The 17,920-nt window shown below is 47.4% G+C and overlaps 1 protein-coding gene across 2 annotated transcripts in view; it reads left to right on the top strand.

Annotated features, from left to right (window-relative positions):
* The window catches only part of NSD3 (nuclear receptor binding SET domain protein 3), a 1,711,795-nt gene that overhangs the window by 1,511,527 nt on the left and 182,348 nt on the right, over window positions 1-17,920 (top strand). For both annotated transcript variants that reach the window (XM_078666314.1, XM_078666313.1), the window contains one exon: window positions 16,760-16,876. In XM_078666314.1, coding sequence (XP_078522440.1) covers window positions 16,760-16,876 — 117 coding nt within the window. The remainder of the gene's footprint in view (window positions 1-16,759; window positions 16,877-17,920) is intronic.

The following is a 17,920-nucleotide window of genomic DNA, read 5'->3' as shown; positions in this document are numbered from 1 at the left end:
GCCATTTGACTTGCCTCCTGAAGTCTGTGATGTTATTCTGGCAGCCAGGCGTCCCTCCACAAAGTCGGTATACGCCTGCCGGTGGAACAGATTTGTGGCATGGTGCACAGCAAAGGCTGTGGATCCCCTTTCTGCCCCTCTGTCTGAGGTTCTCCTCTTCCTCCTTTCCCTTGCCCAGCAGGGCTCTGCTCTGGGCACTATCAAGGGCTATCTTTCTGCCCTTTCCGCCTTCTTGAGGCTACCTGATCAGCCATCTTTGTTCAAGTCCCCTATTGTGTTAAGATTCTTGAAGGGCATCACGCACATGTATCCTCCAACTCCGTTCGTGATGCCTCAGTGGGACTTGAACTTGGTTTTGACTTTCCTGATGTGCGCTCCCTTTGAGCCCCTTCATTCCTGTCCTCTCCGTCTTCTCACCTTAAAGACGGCCTTCCTGGTAGCCATCACCTCTGCCAGGAGAGTGAGTGAGCTCCAGGCTCTTTCTATTCAACCTCCTTTCTTGTCTGTTCATCCTGATAAGGTGGTTCTTCGGACTAGACCTTCTTTCCTGCCCAAGGTAGTCTCTGCTTTTCACATTGGGCAGTCCATCACCTTGCCCTCCTTCTTCCCGCCTCCGCATCCTTCAAAGGATGAAGAGCGGCTCCATCGTCTGGACCCAAAACGTGCGCTTTCATTCTATATGGATCGCACACGCCAGTTCCGGGTGGATGACCAACTGTTTGTTGGCTACGTGGGTGAGAAGAAGGGGAGGGCGGTACAGAAACGAACCATCTCTCGGTGGGTCGTCCTGTGCATCAAAGCATGCTACTCATTGGCTCGGAAGGAGCCTCCTGTTGGGCTGAGGGCCCATTCCACTCGGGCCACGGCGGCTACTACTGCCCTGGGCCGGGGAGTCCCTTTGCAGGACATTTGCCAGGCGGCCACGTGGGCCTCGCTGCACACCTTTGCGAGGCACTACTGCCTGGACAGTCAAGTCCGGAGGGATGGCTTCTTTGGCCGTTCGGTCCTCCAGGACTTTCTGGTGTAGGTTTGTATTGGTTCGCAGACCCACCACCGGGGTTGGTATTGCTGGGGTATCTATTCTAAGGTAAGGAATCTAATACTAACCTGTTTCTTTCAGATGAACAAGTTACTTACCTTCGGTAACGATATATCTGTAAGAAACAGTAGTTAGTATTAGATTCCTTACCGCCCCTCCCATCCTCCCCGTTCTGCGAACTGATACCTAGGGTTAAGGACATCCCTTTCAGGGCCCTAGTTTCAAATGGCACCAGTGTTAGTTCTCACATGGCTCTGCGTGTTCTGGCGCGGAAAAGCTGTGTGCAAAGAACTGACGTCAGCGCGCGGAGGCGGCGTCTATATACTCCAGCGACGTCATCACGGCGCACGACGCCGACGACGCGGAGCCGCAGGGGACGCCTGCAGACGACGCCTACCGACGCGCAGGGGTACTGCTACGCAAAAGTTTCCGGATCCAGACTGACGCCTGGGGATATTCTAAGGTAAGGAATCTAATACTAACTACTGTTTCTTACAGATATATCGTTACCGAAGGTAAGTAACTTGTTCGACTGGGCTCAAAAAGTATGGTATCCTGAGCTACTCAGTATGAGCGTCGATCTGTCTGCCTCTTAGGGAGTATCTTCTGTCGCAGCAGCAGGGGACAGTCCTCCACCCAAACCTGTCCAGCCTCCACTTCCATGCTTGGAGATTGAGCGGCGACAGTTGACACCTTTCGATCTTCCTCCCGAAGTCTGTGATGTCATTCTGGCAGCCAGGCGTCCCTCCACCAAAACGGTGGAACAGATTTGTGGCATGGTGCACAGCGATGGCTGTATATCCCCTTTCTGCCCCTCTTTCTTAGGTTCTTCTGTTCCTTCTCTCTTTGGCCCAGCAGGACTCTGCTCTGGGCACTATCAAAGGTTATCTTTCGGCCATCTATGTCTTTCTACGGCTTCCAGATCAGCCTTCTCTTTACAAGTCCCTGGTTGTTAACCGTTTTCTTAAAGTTATTACGCATACGTTTCCACCAGTACCCTTCATAATGCCTCAGTGGGACTTGAATCTTGTCTTGACTTTTCTGATGGCTGATGAGGATTATGAATCCGAAACCGGTCCCAGGATGCTTGTTTCCGGTCCATGGAAGACATTGCTTGGCAGTTCGGGCTGGACTGTTCCCATGAGGCACAGGGTCAGACTGATTTGCATATAGCCATGTCTGAAATGGGGTGGCTGAGTGGGCTGAAGAATGGTGATGGATTAAACCCAGATCAGTTGACTGGGGGTGAGTGTTTGATTTGCTCAAACGCTCCATCCACCATCCCCTTTTGTATAACTTTTAGAAAGTTTCCACTCTGTTACCCAGTTCATCCAGTGACCTTGCACAGTAGCTGGCTACCAGACAGCCTTCTACCTATCTGGGGAGTCGCGTGAACGACTCCCAGACTCAGGAACAATGACAGCCTAATACAGGGAGAGGTGTTACCTACCCCTTACAGGAAGCCACTCAGGGTCTTTGCCAAAAGGGTGAGTTTCAAAGGCAAAGCAGCCTTTGATGGACAAATGGCGATCACACTCCTGAGGAGCTGCTCTTTTGTTCAAGTAAACAGGCTAGCTACTTGAACAGAGAGAGGAGACCAGTGCCCATACCAGTTTACCCGTGGGCATTTAGCCCACAGGTAGCCACATCTGTAGCTCCTAACGTTCAAGGAAGGGTTCAGACATCTTGGGAATGGGCAGAATAAAGCCCCTTGGGATTGCAAGTTGCCACACATAGCTAGAAGTTGTCACAGGGTGGGGGGATCCTGGTAGCCCATTGGCTATTGACTGCATCATCCCCCTGGGTAATTTCTGGGTATAAATATGGCACGATGACCCTCTGATCACGCCAGAACTGGACAAACCATTGAAGACTTGGCAAGAGAGGCTACGCCTCTGCTGGACTGCACCTGCTGCACCTTGGGCTAGTGAAGAGATGACTGTGCCTGTGGAAAAGTTGCTCCCGAGCCCCAGACAAGTGACTTCATTGCTCAGCCGGTCGACCCCTAGAGCCAGCACTAGGGCCATCAAAGCTGAAGAAGCCCATTCCAGCAAGTCTGTAGCCACTTTCAGCGAATCGCCCTGGGCGCCCTTAGAGACCAATCCTTGATAGCCAAAAGTTCCCCAAAGTTTGCTTGTTTCTAGAGTTTGACTCCTGATTGGTCACCCAAAAGGAATACCATCCTTTGCCAAAGAATACCGCTGGACCTGCAGTGTATGGAGATCGGTAGTCTAGCCACAGCTCAAGAAGACCTTAGAGCAGAGTTCTTCAATCTGTGGGGCGCGCCATCATCTTGAGGGGGGGCACGCCGCTCCACCTTAAAAATCTCACCGTCCCATGTCGCAAGTACATTTGCGATGTGCCATACTCATGTAATTTAACAAAAAACGTCTGCTATCTTCAGCTCTCTCGGGGACTCTGACATTGTCATGGAGTCTGGTCCAAACCTGCCTCTCAGACACTAATGTGCAGGCAGGCGCACAACGCCCATTAAGGTCAAGGGTTTCAGCCCACCCCTCTTGTGTGGCAGCCCGGGATGAGACAGCTTCCCGGGAACACACACAGCCGCTCCGAGTACTACACAGGTCTTTTAAAGACCATTTGCTTTTTAATGACGCCTTTGTTCTTTTTTGACGGCTTCTTAGAGCCCCTGCAGCTCGACTCTGCCTGTTGATGGAATAATCAGCCCCCACCCCCAAATGTTTTGTAGCTCCCCCCATCCCCACCCGAAATTTGGCCCTAGTTGTGCCTCTGCCTGTAGGGCACATTGGCTGCCCTTGTGTTAAGACAATAATGTGCCAGCATTTATTCGCCAACTAAGTTAATGTCTAGCTGAAATTGATTACAACACTAGGTTATACCTATATCATCATCTTAATACTGCAGGGAGTACTTGCTCTTCTACACAGTTACAGAAAGTACCAAGTCGCAAATATCAATATTCATCAGTTCTTCACTCTGTTTCTCACAGAATATCCATTTACCATTGTAGGTCACTCAGAACCGCAGAAGCGATTTTTTTGTTAGCCTCACTGCACCACTTCTGTTGACACCCCCCGACTCTGAGCTCACCACTGCTCGCTCCCCCGCCCCACCCCCAAACTCACCTTTTCCCTACCCCTCCCACCTTTCAAAAGCGACACCTATTCCGAACTTTAAGAAAAGGTGCCCTCCTCCGCACAAAAACTGCATATGTGCATACACACAGAGAGCCTGCCTGTTTTCTATTTAAGTAACAAGTGAAATGAGTTATTCTGTGCCTCACTTCTCCCGATCAAATGGATGAGATATAGAAATCTGTTAATACAGATCAGGGCCCAGTGGATGAAAATGCTCAGGTGCTCACTAGATTTTTAACCGCCACCATTGAACAAGTTTGTGTATTCTTTTGCTAATTATACACCGTCCGTGTTTTTCAGAACTGTGACTGAAAAGGTGCAACTATCTTAGCGCAGTTACATGATGAAAATGTACTTCTGTGTATTTTTCAGACTGCTGTGCCAGACCCATTCTTTATCTCAGAAATGTCTTTGATTCCATGGTCACACATACAATTTCCTATAGGTCCACTCAGCCATACATGTTTCTGAGGTTGATAAAATGATAGCCGTTTAGTTGAGTAGCAAAGACGTGATGTCGCTTTCTCAAACGCCATGTGATGTCTCTTCCTGTATTGTCACTGGGGTCAAAGTTTTGGTGTTCTGGCTTTTGCCCTCCAAGCAGATCTAAGAGGTATTCCCAACAGCTGCGCAACATGCACACCCAAGTCATTTTAGCCGAGGACAATGGCAACTGCCAACCCATCTTTTCAATGAGGTATTTAAAATTGTGTATAACCTTTCCATCACCAAAGCACCTATGCCTGGTGGATGTTTATACTCCAGATGCTGGTAGTACAGCTGGAGGCCTGACAGGGCAAAAACTGATTGTCGCCCTCGTAGTAACTGCCCTTCATGGTCCAATTGGAAGCAGCAGAAGACACTATATGAAGGTTGCAGAGTAAGACCTGGAAATGGAGTAGCCAGGCCTACTGGGGGAGAGCGGCTCCACTACTAGTTGGTCACAGGCGTTGAGCACTTGGATGTATGTAGATTCAGTCAGGAGTGGAGTGCAACCTTTACTTCAACGTGCATGATCCGTGGTAGTAATTAAGAATGGCTGTTCAGCGCATCGCCCTCGCCAAGCTGACGCTTCCATGGTATGATGGTGGTATCGCTCTCCCTGACATCAAACGATATTATTGGGCGTCTCAATTGGGGGCCATTAATCATGGCATGTATGGTCCCGAATTGAACCCCGCGTTTGCAATGGACAGGTGGTTGTTGCCGGGGGGCAATTACGACAGAGCGCTCTATTCGAGATTGGTTGGAGGGCAGCTCTCGGGGCCCACGAAGATTGCGGTACGGGTATGGAACTGCGCAAATAGTGCGATGGGTTGGAAAGATCGACTGACCCGAGCGACCCCGCTTTTTGCATCCGAGAAGCTGGGTAACTTGTGGAAAACGAAAGGATTTGAGAAATGGGATATGATTGGCGTTAGTAAGGTGGGTGACCTCTGGGCCAAGGGCAAGATTAAAACCTTTGAGGAATTGAAGGCGGAGTTCCAACTGAGTGAAAGGGAATATTTTCGGTATGCTCAAATCCGCCATGCCTTGCAGTCTGTTTTCCCTGAGGGTGTAGATATTCTGGAGTCCTCCCCGCTGGAGGATAGAATACTGGATGGTCATCTGCCAGATAGTACTATCTCTTTGATCTACAAGAAGCTGATTAATGATAGGACTGACCTGTATGTGCAGCTCCGGGACGTCTGGACCCGAGATGGCCTTGAATTGGATGATGAGGACTGGCAATCTGCGATCTCTTCTCCTAAGGAGGTTGCGATTTCGGCCCGTCTCCGGTTGGTGCAGCTTAAAATCCTACACAGAATTTATGTGACTGGCCCCTGTTTGGTTAGAATGGGTTATTCGGAGGATGGTCTATGCAAGCGTGGTTGTGGGCTGCTTGGGACGTTTCTGCATATAATTTGGGAATGTCCTGAAATAGCTGCTTTATGGACAGGAATACACAATAGGATGAGGGAAGCTACTGGTGTTGCCCTGCTGCCCGAGGCCAGACGTTGTCTCCTGAATGTCTGGGAACCCAATGACTATGATGTCACGCAGATGCAGTGGGCGACCCTGGGAAATATGGTAGCTAAGAGAGACATAGCGCAGTTGTGGGGTTCCCAGAGGCCGCCCACGGTCGAGGCATGGATGGAAAACATGGATTGGTGCATGTTTAGGGAGAAGACGGTCTATGTGGCACGGGGGCGACCCAGGAAATGGGGTAAGATCTGGGGCCATTGGAACATTTACCGTGGAGACATTTGCTCTCCTCCCCTCGTGGATAGTCCTGAAGTTCCACTTTCCCCGTGACCTGCCATTCCTCGTATTGTTATGCATATTTTGTCTGGAGCTCGTCTCTCTCCTGCTTCCCTCCCCTAATATTGTTTGTATACCTTACTGTATTGCTTTTCCTTCCTCATTCGGACTGATATCCTACTTGCCTTGTTTGTTTCTTTAATTTCTAATAAAAAGATTTTAAAAAAAAAAGAATGGCTGGTCAGTAAGGAGCTCCACTAGCGATACATTTAAGACATTTAAGTAGTGGCATCTTGCTTTCTACCATGAGATTAGACATCTCCTTTTTTGTGATTAGCTAGGTTGAGGTTCACTCGCAAAGTTAGTCTTCTTGCAATGGGAAAGGTGATAAGCGCTGTTTGTTCAACAGCACTTCTGTTTTTAGATAAAGCTAAAGAGAGTCAAAAATACCTGGTAGCACTGCTGTATTATTTGTTCTTCCAGAGGAATGTGCATTTGGAGGCATAGCTTTTCAATAATGTTAGGGGCGTGTGAGTCTGAGATTTCCTAACAAGCATCAAGGTGTACCCATCTAAATAAATAGGGCAAGATGGAGCTCCTGGACAGTGGTAACAGGCAGGGTTAGGAGCATGCTTTTTCAGTTATTTAGAAAAGTACACCCAGTCAGCAATGGAGCTCAGTGAGATAGTCTTGACTATGTTGTCCACTGTATTCCAGTTTCTCTTTACAGCAAGGGCAGAAAGGCCACGGAGAGCAAGCTAGCATAACCGAAACTTAACATCAACACACCAGGCTTAGGGTGAGCAGCAGCAGCAGCAGAGTTTTTAGTAGCCCAGGCACAGCAGCAGAACACGTGTGGAAAGATTGAGGAATCAGGCTAAATAAAAGCATCAATTTGTTGAAAAAGCTGCAGAATACAGAACATGTAATAATAAGGCACCTAAACCTCCAGGAAGCGAAAGTTTGGAACTTCCTGAACCATAAAACTGGTGTACTCCATGGTGAGCTATATAGCAAGGAACCAATGATCTTGATTTCTTTCTCCTTTTTAATAAAATATATGGAAATAGTTTCAGAAATCTAACGATATGAACGTTATGTGCAAGGATTAATGTGCTGAAAGACATTGTAATTGTTTTTTTTCTACTGAGATGTACAATGCCCATTGTTAAGCTTCAAGCAGTAAAGTTTTGAGCTAATGTTTCTAAGTGGCTGTGGATGTAGTAGGTTCAATCAGTTATTTGCCAAATATGGCCTGGGATATGCGGATGGCGGTCGATTATGTAGTGTACCAGATTCCAGACATTTCTGACAGTTGGTGGGGGGGCCCAACATCTAAAAAAATTCAGTTGGGGCGGCTCAACCTAAAAAAGTTTGAAGACCTCTGCCTTAGAGGAACACAGACCTTGTGGCAAAATGGCCAAAATCGCTCCACCTTACCCGTGGACCAAGAAAGAACTGCAAGGACACCTCATTATTCACACAGCACCCTGAGCATCTTTAGGCAACCTCAGCATCCTTCATCCCAAGTATCAGGACCACTCAATTGAAGTCCATTGCGGTCTTAATGTAAAGTGGGGAACTGGACTTGAGACTGCTTTGGTGGTCCCTTTGACCTTCTCCCTTTCTGATTTGGTCCCCCCCCCGGAGTAACTGAACACAACTCTTTAAAAATGTTCTATACTTTACGGTTACGCTTACCTTGTTTGCCCTTTGGGCTAAAAAGCTGACATTTATGTTTTACTTAAAAATCTATTTCTCTTGAACCCTCATGTGGATTTTGCTCATCTTGGTGTGTACAATTCATAAAAATATAATCTATTTTTATAAATTGGTGTTGGATTTGTTTCGTGTTGCGTGCCTTTCTTACTTCATTGTTTGGGGCTTCTAAATGCTTTACACTAGTGCCTTGCGGCTCAAACTCACAGCTACCCATGGTTGAGCTAAAAGCTTTACAAACAACCCTGACTGGACCCACGACAGTTTTGCGAGTGTATTACACAGTAATGTTGCTCAACCATACAATATATCACACCTCAAGCCTCACACTTCATCTCTTTGACTCTTGTATGCCATATGTGGATCCATGCCACCTACAACTCCTGACCAGTGCAGCTACCTGTAACATCAACTGGTGTCCTTGACCCCTTTGTCGCATCTCATGCCTTCATGCTTCTCCTCCAAATGGCAGATTCCTTGTGGACCATTTATTCTTTTGTATCGGGATGATGTTGTCTTGAACTTGATTGGTTGGGTTATGATGGGCGCACTGTCTCTGAGCTGCTATTTCCTTCAACTTCCAGGCTATGCCCCCAGTGCTGACTTTTTAAGCTATCATTATAGGATACATTTATCAAGACCAATTGATTTAGTTTCATGTGAACTCTTAAATCTGTAACACTCAACCCTGTACAGCAAATTCTCTATTTGCCCTGTGCTTGAATGCTGCCTCTATATATCTTTGTAGCAGTGTCCTTACTGTTAATTTCCCAAAGCTTGTCTTCCATTGTGGCAACGTAGGGGTGGGTGTGGTCACTGTTTGGAATAGCATCTCCCACCCTCTCCCCAGAGAAGAACAATATTCTTTTTCAGTTGTTAGTCCAGTTGTGATGTATGGAATGCAATTCCTCCTTGTGTCCCACTAAAGCCAAGGATGGTAGCCCTCTGGGGATACTTTGACTCTTTAACGCTGCTGTCTACGCACCTGCCTGCTGCTGCCTTCGTTCTCAGCCCCTCTGCCTTAGGGGTTAACTGACGCTCCTCGCCGGACCCGCTTCGCGGGTCCCGCAGCGCGGCGTCTTTTCAGGGGCTGTTGCATCTGGACGGGCACACCTTCACCAGACCGGCAGGGCTGCGAGCTGGTAGCAGGGACTCCGTGGACCAGGAGCCCCTGCAAGCCCAATCGACATCAGCTGGGCTGCTCTCCCTGCCGGCCCCGCCCACCGCCCACGGAGTTAAACAGGGCGGATTCTGAACCTGCAAGTGGGATACTTTGACTCTTTAACGCTGCTGTCTACGCACCTGCCTGCTGCTGCCTTCGTTCTCAGCCCCTCTGCCTTAGGGGTTAACTGACGCTCCTCGCCGGACCCGCTTCGTGGGTCCCGCAGCGCGGCGTCTTTTCAGGGGCTGTTGCATCTGGACGGGCACACCTTCACCAGACCGGCAGGGCTGCGAGCTGGTAGCAGGGACTCCGTGGACCAGGAGCCCCTGCAAGCCCAATCGACATCAGCTGGGCTGCTCTCCCTGCCGGCCCCGCCCACCGCCCACGGAGTTAAACAGGGCGGATTTTGAACCTGCAAGTGGGATACTTTGACTCTTTAACGCTGCTGTCTACGCACCTGCCTGCTGCTGCCTTCGTTCTCAGCCCCTCTGCCTTAGGGGTTAACTGACGCTCCTCGCCGGACCCTCTTCGCGGGTCCTGCAGCGCGGCGTCTTTTCAGGGGCTGTTGCATCTGGACGGGCACACCTTCACCAGACCGGCAGGGCTGCGAGCTGGTAGCAGGGACTCCGTGGACCAGGAGCCCCTGCAAGCCCAATCGACATCAGCTGGGCTGCTCTCCCTGCCGGCCCCGCCCATCGCCTATAACGCATTTCGGTATTTAAAGACCATTGCTCACCCGCTGCGCGGGAGCGCACCCGGGAGAAGGGCGGGACCGTCTGTGGCCGTCCGGGGCCGGAGGAGGCCGGGCTGGGCCACCCCCTGACTTTGATTCCAAACGGATATTATATTCCTTAGTACATTGTTGTGCTATACAAGTACTCACCAGTAAGTGTTGTAAAAGGGCTGATAACCTTAAGGAATGCCTGAACTCCCAAGTAGCACCGCCTTGATGACACCACCGGGCGAGGCCGGGCTAACAGTTATTGGTCCCTTGGATAAATTTTTTAACCGTCCACTTCAGTTGATTGACAAAGAAATATCGCTTGCTGAGAGGCGTGCAGAGCGGAGATTATCTATCGAACTTCTTAAAAATCCTGTGGACAAGCGCTCTGCACAAACCTATCCTGCATTAGTTACACCACTGTCATCACTAAACTTGCCTGACGTATCCGACTTAGCTCATGATGCTATTACTAATAAGGAGAATCAGGGTAGTGTGGGAAATTTGATTCCTTCTTGTGTGAGTCATACAGAGTCTATAACTTGTACAGCTGAAATATGTGCTCAGGTTCCATTGATCCACCCTAAATCAGGTTCTAAAAGAAAAAGGAATACTGTATCCAGAAAATGTTTCCCAGCTAAGCCACCACACAAATTTAGAAAAGTTAATAAAAGTATGTATCCCAGTAAGGTTGTCACCGAAGTCAGCCGTGGTAGGGAAATTATGCAAGAGGGGGTTGTTGCGACACTAGATAGCCCAGATCTTAGTTCTATCATTCCTCCAGTCACTGGGTTGGTAATGGCTGATAAACCGCCACCCCTAAGCAGCCTGTTCCCTGACTTAGAAAGGTTGTTACGGTCAATATTGCTCCCATTAGAGGAACGTATTAGTAAGCTCTCTGACCGCTTAGACCATTTCGAGCAGGTAACATTAGATAATTTCTTTTCTACAAAGGCATTGATAAAAGCTCAGGCTAGGCTGGATGAAAGTAGCAAGTGCCAGAACACTACCCAAGTTGCACCACAAGTTAAGGGACAAAGGCAACAATCCAACTCTCCATTACCAACAAAGAATAATAGTGAGGCAGTGAAGAGACCTCTTAAGCTCCCCAACTTAGCACCACTGGGACTTGTCTTAAATCCTCCCATTATTGTAGCCCCTGCTCAGACTGTGGCGCAACAACCACAGCTTAGTTCAAACTCCCCGGTTACTGTAGTAGCAGGGGGTGTTGGGGGTACTAGAAAGGGTACTGCCTTATCATCTGCCCTACCTATTGGTAATCAACTTTTAGCAAATAAACCTATACCCCGCCCTGTTCCTATTGTCTCCAGACCGTCCGTACCACCCCCGATAAAGCCACCCCTTAAGAAACCCCCCATGAACCTCACCCCAGACTCCTTCCCCTTTGTAGTAGTCCTAATAAATGTCCCACCACTTTTACCGGGACAGAGAGAAACCTTCCAGATGCTTAAAAACAAAGCTATGCACTGGCTAAGGGTGAATCGGCCTCTACCAGGGGAAGTTGATGGTCTCATATTGGGGGTAAGAATAGATTGGATAGGCTCTACCACCAAAAGCCTGGGGGGGACTGTATTGTGGTTAATTTTCAAGACCCAAGGGTGGTAGGATGGCTAACAAGACAGGGTTGGTGTACAAGTAAAGGAGGAATTGGCATTGTTGACCTTACTTTCTTTTACCCACGTCCCACCAGTGTTTCGACTTGTCTGTTTAACAAGCAAAATTGCCCCTCAAGTTGTTTGTGGCCAGGGATTGTTACATCAGCTCCACCGCCACAGTACTATAACCATACTACTGGCCCGATTTTTAATTCTTCGGGTGGTTGGCAAGACCTAGGGAGGGGATGGTGACAAACCCTTGTTCACCTGAAAACTAGTAGGGGTAGAATTAATAGAGTGGATAGAACATCTAATACTAGAAGCTCCAGATCTGTATCACGAAACAACCTACTGCCTACTCCAGGGGAGCAGGTCGCCCCAGGCGATATATGGGAAGCAGGGGTGGCGATGGTCCAAATTGAGCCTACCACTGCCTGTTCTCCACTGGGAGATTCAGACATGGTGGGCCCTGTTGAGCCCGGTAGCACTTCGGTTGTGGCGGACCCACTTGTTAGGGTTCTCAGTTGGAATGTGGCCGGCCTGGACAGGAAATGGGCCCTGCCCGACTGGAACGCTCTTGTGGAGGAATACTCCATATGCCTGTTCCAGGAAACCTGGTGTAGGGAGCCCTCTCACAAAGTAGGATATTCATCCCACTATATACCGGCTGTACAACTAGAGACTGGTAGGGGTCGTCCCTCGGGAGGCCTCCTTGTTTGGGTAGCTTCCTCACTTAATTGTAGGGTGGAGGAGCATGATACCCAATGTTCGGGTCTCCTCAACATCACCCTGAAAAATCCTAAGGGGCAAGTTATTGTAAATATCTTTAATATTTATGCCCGAGGTACGAAGGGGGGTAGAGAATCCCCCACTATAGCCCGCCTGGAGGCCCTTCTCCGATCTTCTTCACATAAGCACCGCACTCTGGTTGCGGGCGACTTCAACTGTACCTTCGAGCCTCTTGGCCCTGAAGTTTCACAGGATCAAGAGGTCGATGACAATAGGTGGGGGATACCAGCCCTAGAGCTCAGCCCAATTAAAAAATGGACGGAAGTGGTGCTTCAGGTAAATTCCCTAACAATGGAGTTTGACCTGAGGGCCCTTAATGGCAGGACTAGTTCCGACAAAAAGGGAGCCCATACATACAATAGGCTCGCGCATACGTCAAGAATTGATTACTTTCTTCTTGACATCCACCTATGGAGCATGGTAAAGGATATGGCTATCATACCCTCTGTAGAGAGCGACCACAACCTTCTCTCGCTTACCCTGACCCATAGGTGGTTAGACGGTATAGGGAGCAGAACTATTTGTTCTCCCGCCCCGGATATGTCATCAGTATCTAATTGCGGTCGACGGCTAAAGTGGGCTAAGCTGTCGCTTTCAGTGGAGAAATTATCTTCTATAACGCAGCTTTTAGCTGCAGCCCTAGAAAACTTTGATTCTCTGGGGGGCGGGCTGGTGGATGTGCCTGCCAGGTTTTGCAACTTAACCCAGGCTCTTAGTGATCTTTTTATTGTTTCAGGTAGTGCCAATGGAAAGAAACTAGGTCCCCGGGCCAGACAAGGCTGGTTTAACCGTAAGTGTAGAGAGGCGAAGATTCTGCTTGTTGATGCAGTTAAATCTAAATCACAAATTAGGATCAGGGAGGCCAGAAGGTTATACTCTTACTGCCAAAAAAACGCTAAGAAAGAATGGGAGGATAACTTTTGGCAGGATCTTTTGGCTGCCAGTCGAGGGAGAGATGCCAAAGGGTTTTGGGACTTGGTGGGTAGTAGGAACCGTCCTGACGACACCTTGAGGACTTGTACTATCACTGCCAAGGTGTGGTTTGACCATTTTGTGGCTCTCTATTCTGCCATAGAAGGCACGCTTAATGACCCCTTTATCCTTCCCCCCTATACTTTGGACAGAGATATGGATCTTTTCTCTGCACGGGAGGTCACGAACCTGATTAAAACTCTCATACCACTAAAAGCAGCTGGCCCGGACGGGTTACCAGGGGACCTTCTTCGAGCATATCCAGGTGATTGGGGGGTGTTGATTTCTGCACTTCTAAATGCCATTATTGAGGGAGGATCTGTGCCAGAGTCCTGGAAAGGGGCAGAGGTAGTCCCAATTTTTAAAAAGGGTAGTCGGGATTTACCAGGTAACTATAGGCCAATAAGCCTTATAGACTCGACCCAGAAGGTGGCGGGAAAAACAATTCTGGGGAGGATTCTTTCATGGGTGGATGATAACCACATGTTGTCTGAGATGCAAGCTGGGTTTCGCTCAGGCACAGGAACAATCGAACAAGTCTTTAGACTCCTGTTACTCTACTGGAAGGTGGTGGAGCTGGGCAAAGGCAGTCTTTATCTGGCCTTCATAGACCTGAAGACTGCCTTTGACCTGGTTCCTAGGGAGGAACTCTGGAGGGTGTTGTACGGTCTTGGGATGCCCCCTTACATCTTAAACCTCCTCATGAAATTGCATAATGCCAACTATGCCCAGGTTAGATGGGGTTTGAATGGGGAAAAGACTGATAAGATCCGGGTTGAGAGGGGTGTCCGGCAGACGCCCCCACACTGGGTGGAGCTAAGATTCCAACTTTGTTGTTTGCTGATGACACCCTTCTCATCTCGAAAACCCCCCAAGGCCTCCAGAAGCTCCTGAACCGGTTTCAGGATTTTTGTGTAAACAGAGGACTTGTCATAAATGTGGACAAAACGAAGTACTTAATCATGCACCCCCCCCCCCCCCCCCGCAAACTTGGCAGCCCTCCCATTCTGAATTTTATCCCTCTTGAAAGAGTATCAGAATTTGATTATTTGGGAATCCGTTTGAGTGATGTTATGAACTGGTCTCCCCACATCAACAAAATGACTGTGGGCCACAAAAGGGTGGGGGGAGCCTTGTTAAAGGAGTACAACAATTCATCAAAACACTGTGTAGCTCCAATAATCGATATTTACAAAGCTAGAGCAGTATCCGCATCACTTTACGGAGCTGAGTTATGGGGTCTGGGCAATATGGAGTCTTTGTCTAAGGCAGAGAATAAATTTATTAAGGACCTCCTGGCAATCCCGATGAGTACCCCGACAGTTCCGGTGCTCATGGACGCGGGCTGTAAATCAATTAAGGACCTGGCCCGCCTCCGGCCTCTTTTACTGTGGGCTCGCCTGTGGAGGGTCCCGGAATTAAAATCTTATGCAGACGGGCTGGTAGAGGTAATGCACTCCGATGGATGGCAGAAGATTAAATGGCTCAGGGACATTAAACACCTGCTTGGGGACCTGGGATTGGGTTCTTGTTGGTCCACCCACTCAGCTCCCCCGAAGGAGACCCTGAAAAAAAATATATTGGGAATGGGTTTCCTCAAAGCTAATCAGCAATCAGCGTCACTGCAACTCCACCGCAGCTTACCTGAGACTAAAAGATGTTGTTGCCTTTGAACCCTTTCTGGACATTATTACCTTCCCCATGGATCGGGCTCGTTATATTAAATTCAGACTAGGGACTCTACCCATAGCCGATCTCCTCTCCAGATGGAATTCGCATAAGCAGGTATCACGTAACTGTGCCCTATGCACTGACAGACCCGAAACTGTGGCACACTTCCTTTTTGAATGCCCGGACTATGTGCGCCCCAGATCCCACTGGCTCAAACCACTTTGTAGAGAGATGGGTACCCGTCAGTATTCGGTGGCCCTACGGATTTTATTAACTGATACAGTTCCTCCCATTGTTTGCGCTGTTTCTAAATTTTTTAAATGGGCTTGGTTGATTCGCTTAAAAAGACTGTCTATATCGATTTAATTCCTTTTTAAAATAATTTATTCTGATTAAATTGATATTTTTACTTGTTGATTTTAATGTACAGTCTATGTCTTATGATGTGCTGTTTTATATATTTCTGTGTAATGCTTTTATGATATATGCATATCGAAATAAAGCAACCAACCAACCAGGTAGCCCTCTGTTGACCAGAATTCCATGTATCTCAGCCAATTTACAGTAACCTTTCTTTGTAGTCCCAGGAGGCCAACCTGCTGACTAGGCTTTGGCTTTTTTCTTCGTAAGGCCAGACTTTAGGTATTGTTGTCTCTCTCATCTACACTACAATTAAATGAACTTTAATTGAAGTGTAGGGGCCGTAGCTGTCTGTAGACCATCAGGCAGCATCAGCCCATGAATATGTGGAATTGTGTGAGCATTCTAATTGTCAGAGCATTCTAATTGTCATCACAACCAGGAACCCAACAAGTCCATAATCACCCAGATCTTTTGTTTATGGTGACTTCAATACTTGGTCTATTTGAGTCTAAATACAATCTCCTAGACCCTATGAGAGTTGAGACACTATCTCCATGGGTAACTTGCAGTTAATTTGGAGAGGTCTTGTCTCTTGCATCTTCTTTACCATAGCTCTAATTCCACTTGTTATCCCAAAGCCTAGATTATCTATTATCTGACTGTCCTTTCCATGGTTGTGCAGGTTTTTGTTCTCATATCGAATGCTATTGGTAGCATAGAGTTACATAGAACTTCTATTTGAGCATGTGTGTTTGGGATTACACTCTTGCTGTTGATAATGAAATTGTCTAGGTTTTTCCTGAGAAGCCAGACAAACCTAACATAGATGTGTTATAGAAAAATACAAAGGAGTAAATGGTAGACTGTTTAATTTACTTTGAGCCACTGTTAAATATTGGGGCCGGCTTTCCAGTACATCCTTCATTTGCCTATCCTACTGTAACAAGTCCTGAAGCTTATCTCTGGCTTCTGCCCATTGTACAGCAGTTTACTTCCTAGCTAGGTTTGTACAACGTAGATTGTTTAGAGCTTACAATAATGCCCTCATGGTCCAAATTCTACCCATACTTTCCTTGTTTAGACCTACCTTTCCATTTAACTCAACAGCCTAAATATGAAATTTTACTTTTGAGGTTTTTAATGTAGAATTCTGAAGTCCTTCTGTTAAAGCAGTACGCATAAATGTAAATAAAGGCAAGTATCTTTATTTTTTAAGTCCTCGTTGGGACTAGAAGTGTCAACAACATCTAACTCTTTATCATATGTTTGGCATGGGAAGGTATTCTTTTTTGTATAATTTTGTGTAAAGGTGGTGGTAAAATATCATGAATGTTTTTTTCTCTGTAGGGTGAATTTGTAAATGAATATGTTGGCGAGTTAATTGATGAAGAAGAATGCCGGTTACGAATTAAAAGAGCTCATGAAAGCAATGTTACAAATTTTTACATGTTAACAGTAACTAAGGTAAGATTTCTTCTGCATCATTATTGATGTATATTTACTCTTTTATTATTATGAAACCTCATATTTCATCTCTTGGTGACTTAAAAATCAGTTAACCACATGGCTGACTGAGACCCAGACTGCTGGACCTGTCCTCTGATGGAGCAGGTCCATTTTTCAGTAGTTTTGAAGAACCTTGGTTATTATATCCTTTTGCCATTGTCGAGTTCATGTAGTTTCCACGCTCCTGTGCCGACTGGATAGGAGATGCATTCTAACTGGAATGGACATGGGACTCCAGTGTGCCTTCTCACCCCTAACTCTTCAGCCCAGAATTGTGAAATAGATCAGGAATGATCAGGCCCAAATTATCCTAGAAGCTCTAGACTGGGCCAAGAAAGTGTGGTAACCGGAGCTTCTGGCCATGAGTATCCTGTCTCCAATCAGGCTACTACTTCGAGAGGATCTTCTATTGCAGCAGTAAGGCAGACTCCTTCAACCGGCACCTTTACAGTCTACAGCTCCATGCATAAAAACTGAGAGGTGGCAGTTTACTGTGTTTGATCTGTCACCCGAATGTGGATGTTCTCTTTGCTGGCAGTCACCCTTCCACAAAGTCCATTTATACCGGTTGCTGTGACAAATTTGTGTCCTAGTGTGGAGTCTGCAAGACAAATCCTTTACAAACCAAACTGTCTGATGTTTTATTGTTTTTGTCTTTGGCCCAGCAAGATCTTGCAGTGTGCACAGTGAAAGGTTATTTGTCATCTGTTTCAGCTTCTTTGCTTTTACTGGACCGACTATCATTGTTTAAATCACCTGTTGATGTGGTTTCTTAAAGATTCAACACATTTTCTCCCAAACAGTTTGTGATGCCACAGTGGAATCTTAACTTGGTCTTGATGTGTGCCATGTGTACACCCCACGAACCGGTGCACGGTTGCTCATTGTGTCTTCTGATTCTAAAGGCTGCCTTCCTCATTATGATCGCTTCACCTCATTGCATGAGTGAACTTCAGACACCACCTTTTTTCTGGATAAACTGGTGTTGAACACCTTTTTACC

This window comes from Lissotriton helveticus, chromosome 11 (assembly GCF_964261635.1).
Source record: "Lissotriton helveticus chromosome 11, aLisHel1.1, whole genome shotgun sequence".
In the NCBI taxonomy this organism is placed as follows: domain Eukaryota; kingdom Metazoa; phylum Chordata; class Amphibia; order Caudata; family Salamandridae; genus Lissotriton; species Lissotriton helveticus.
The sequence above is the reverse complement of the archived record's forward strand: the minus strand, read 5'-3'. Positions and strand labels throughout refer to the sequence as shown.